The 1,433-nt window shown below is 54.4% G+C and overlaps 1 protein-coding gene across 1 annotated transcript; it reads right to left on the bottom strand.

The window, feature by feature from the left end:
- Positions 1 to 622: 622 nt before the first annotated feature.
- On the bottom strand, positions 623 to 976 carry LOC136460232 (uncharacterized). Its single transcript, XM_066460018.1, has one exon. The coding sequence runs from the start codon at positions 974 to 976 to the stop codon at positions 623 to 625; it is 354 nt and encodes a 117-aa protein (XP_066316115.1).
- Between the last annotated feature and the right edge of the window lie 457 nt (positions 977 to 1,433).

Below are 1,433 nucleotides of genomic sequence, written 5' to 3'. Positions count from 1 at the left end.
GCGAGCCAGCACGCGCTGAACTTATTCAACCGGTTGAAGATCCTAGGCTGAAGGCCTTGTAGGAGCATGCTGTTTGTGCGCTCGACCTGCCCATTCGTCTGGGTGTGCGCGACGGCTGCCCAATCGATCCGGATGTGTTGTTCATTGTAGAATCGAATGAATTTCCTACCGGTGAACTGCATGTCGTTGTCTGTGATGATGGAGTTCGGTACTCCAAAGCGATGGATGATGTTGAGGAAGAACAACACAGCTTGCTCAGATTTGATCGTGGAGATCGGTCGAGCTTTGATCCATTTTGTAAACTTGTCTATGGTGATAAGTAGATGGGCGAAGCCCTCGGGTGCCTTTTTGAGTGGCCTAACCAGGTCGAGCCCCCAGACCATGAAGGGCCATGTGATGGGATCATCTGGAGGGCCTGGGCCAAGAGGTGAATCTACCAAGCATAGTACTGACACCCTTCGTAGGTGCGTACAATTTGCTCGGCGTCGGCTACTACTGTGGGCCAGTAGAAGCCCTGTCGGAATGCATTTCCAACCAAGGTCCTTGCTGCGGCATGGTGACCGCAGACCCTACCGTGGATGTCGCTCAGGAGAAGTCTTCCCTATTCGCTGGGGATGCAGAGCTACAGGATTCTGATGTGGCTCCGTTTATAGAGTTTGCCCTCTACAAGAACGAAGGACTTGGCGCAGCGTGCGAGCCATTGAGCTTTCATCTTGTCAGCCGGTAGTGTGTTGCGGAGGAGGTAGTCGAGGTAAAGCGTTCTCCAGACGTCGAGAGGGTCAGGCTCTACTTCTGGATCCTCTTCAAGCTCCATGACCTCGGGGTCGGGCAGAGCAGTCAGCGGGGCGGCCCTCGGGGCCGGATCAGATGGGCCATCGTCGGCCCATTCTGACCCCTCATAGCGCACCGAGGGCTTGTGTTGATCGCTGGCGAAGACACCCGCCGGTACTGGCTCTTGGCCAGACGCTGCTTTCATGAGCGCGTTAGCTGCTTCGTTGAGGCGCCTTGGGATGTGATTGAGCTCGAGGCCGTCGAATCTATCCTCCAGTCATCAGACTTCTTGGCAATATGCCGCCATCTTGGTGTTGTGGTAGCTTGACTCCTTCATAACCTGGTCGACGACCAGCTAGGAGTTGCCCCTGATGTTGAGGCATCGGATGCCTAGCTCGACAGCGATTCGTAGGCCATTGATGAGTGCTTCATATTCTGTGATATTGTTTGATGAGGGGAAATGGAGCTAGACCATGTACCTCATGTGGACCCTGAGGGGTGATACGAAGACTAGTCCCACACCGGCGCCCTTTTTCATTAGCGATCTATCGAAGTACATCGTCCAGTACTCTTGATCAATGACTGCTGGTGGCATCTGGACTTCGGTCCACTCCGCGATAAAGTCAGCCAGCACCTAGGATTTGATCGCCGTTCGGGAGGCA

The sequence above is a fragment of the Miscanthus floridulus genome, chromosome 6 (assembly GCF_019320115.1).
Source record: "Miscanthus floridulus cultivar M001 chromosome 6, ASM1932011v1, whole genome shotgun sequence".
Taxonomy (NCBI): Eukaryota; Viridiplantae; Streptophyta; class Magnoliopsida; order Poales; family Poaceae; genus Miscanthus; species Miscanthus floridulus.
Note: the sequence above shows the minus strand (reverse complement) of the source record. Positions and strands in the feature narration are given on the sequence as shown.

Coding starts and splice junctions, on each gene's coding strand:
- LOC136460232 (XM_066460018.1), bottom strand. CDS start 976: ATGAAAGCAGCGTCTGGCCAAGAGCCAGTACCGGCGGGTGTCTTCGCC.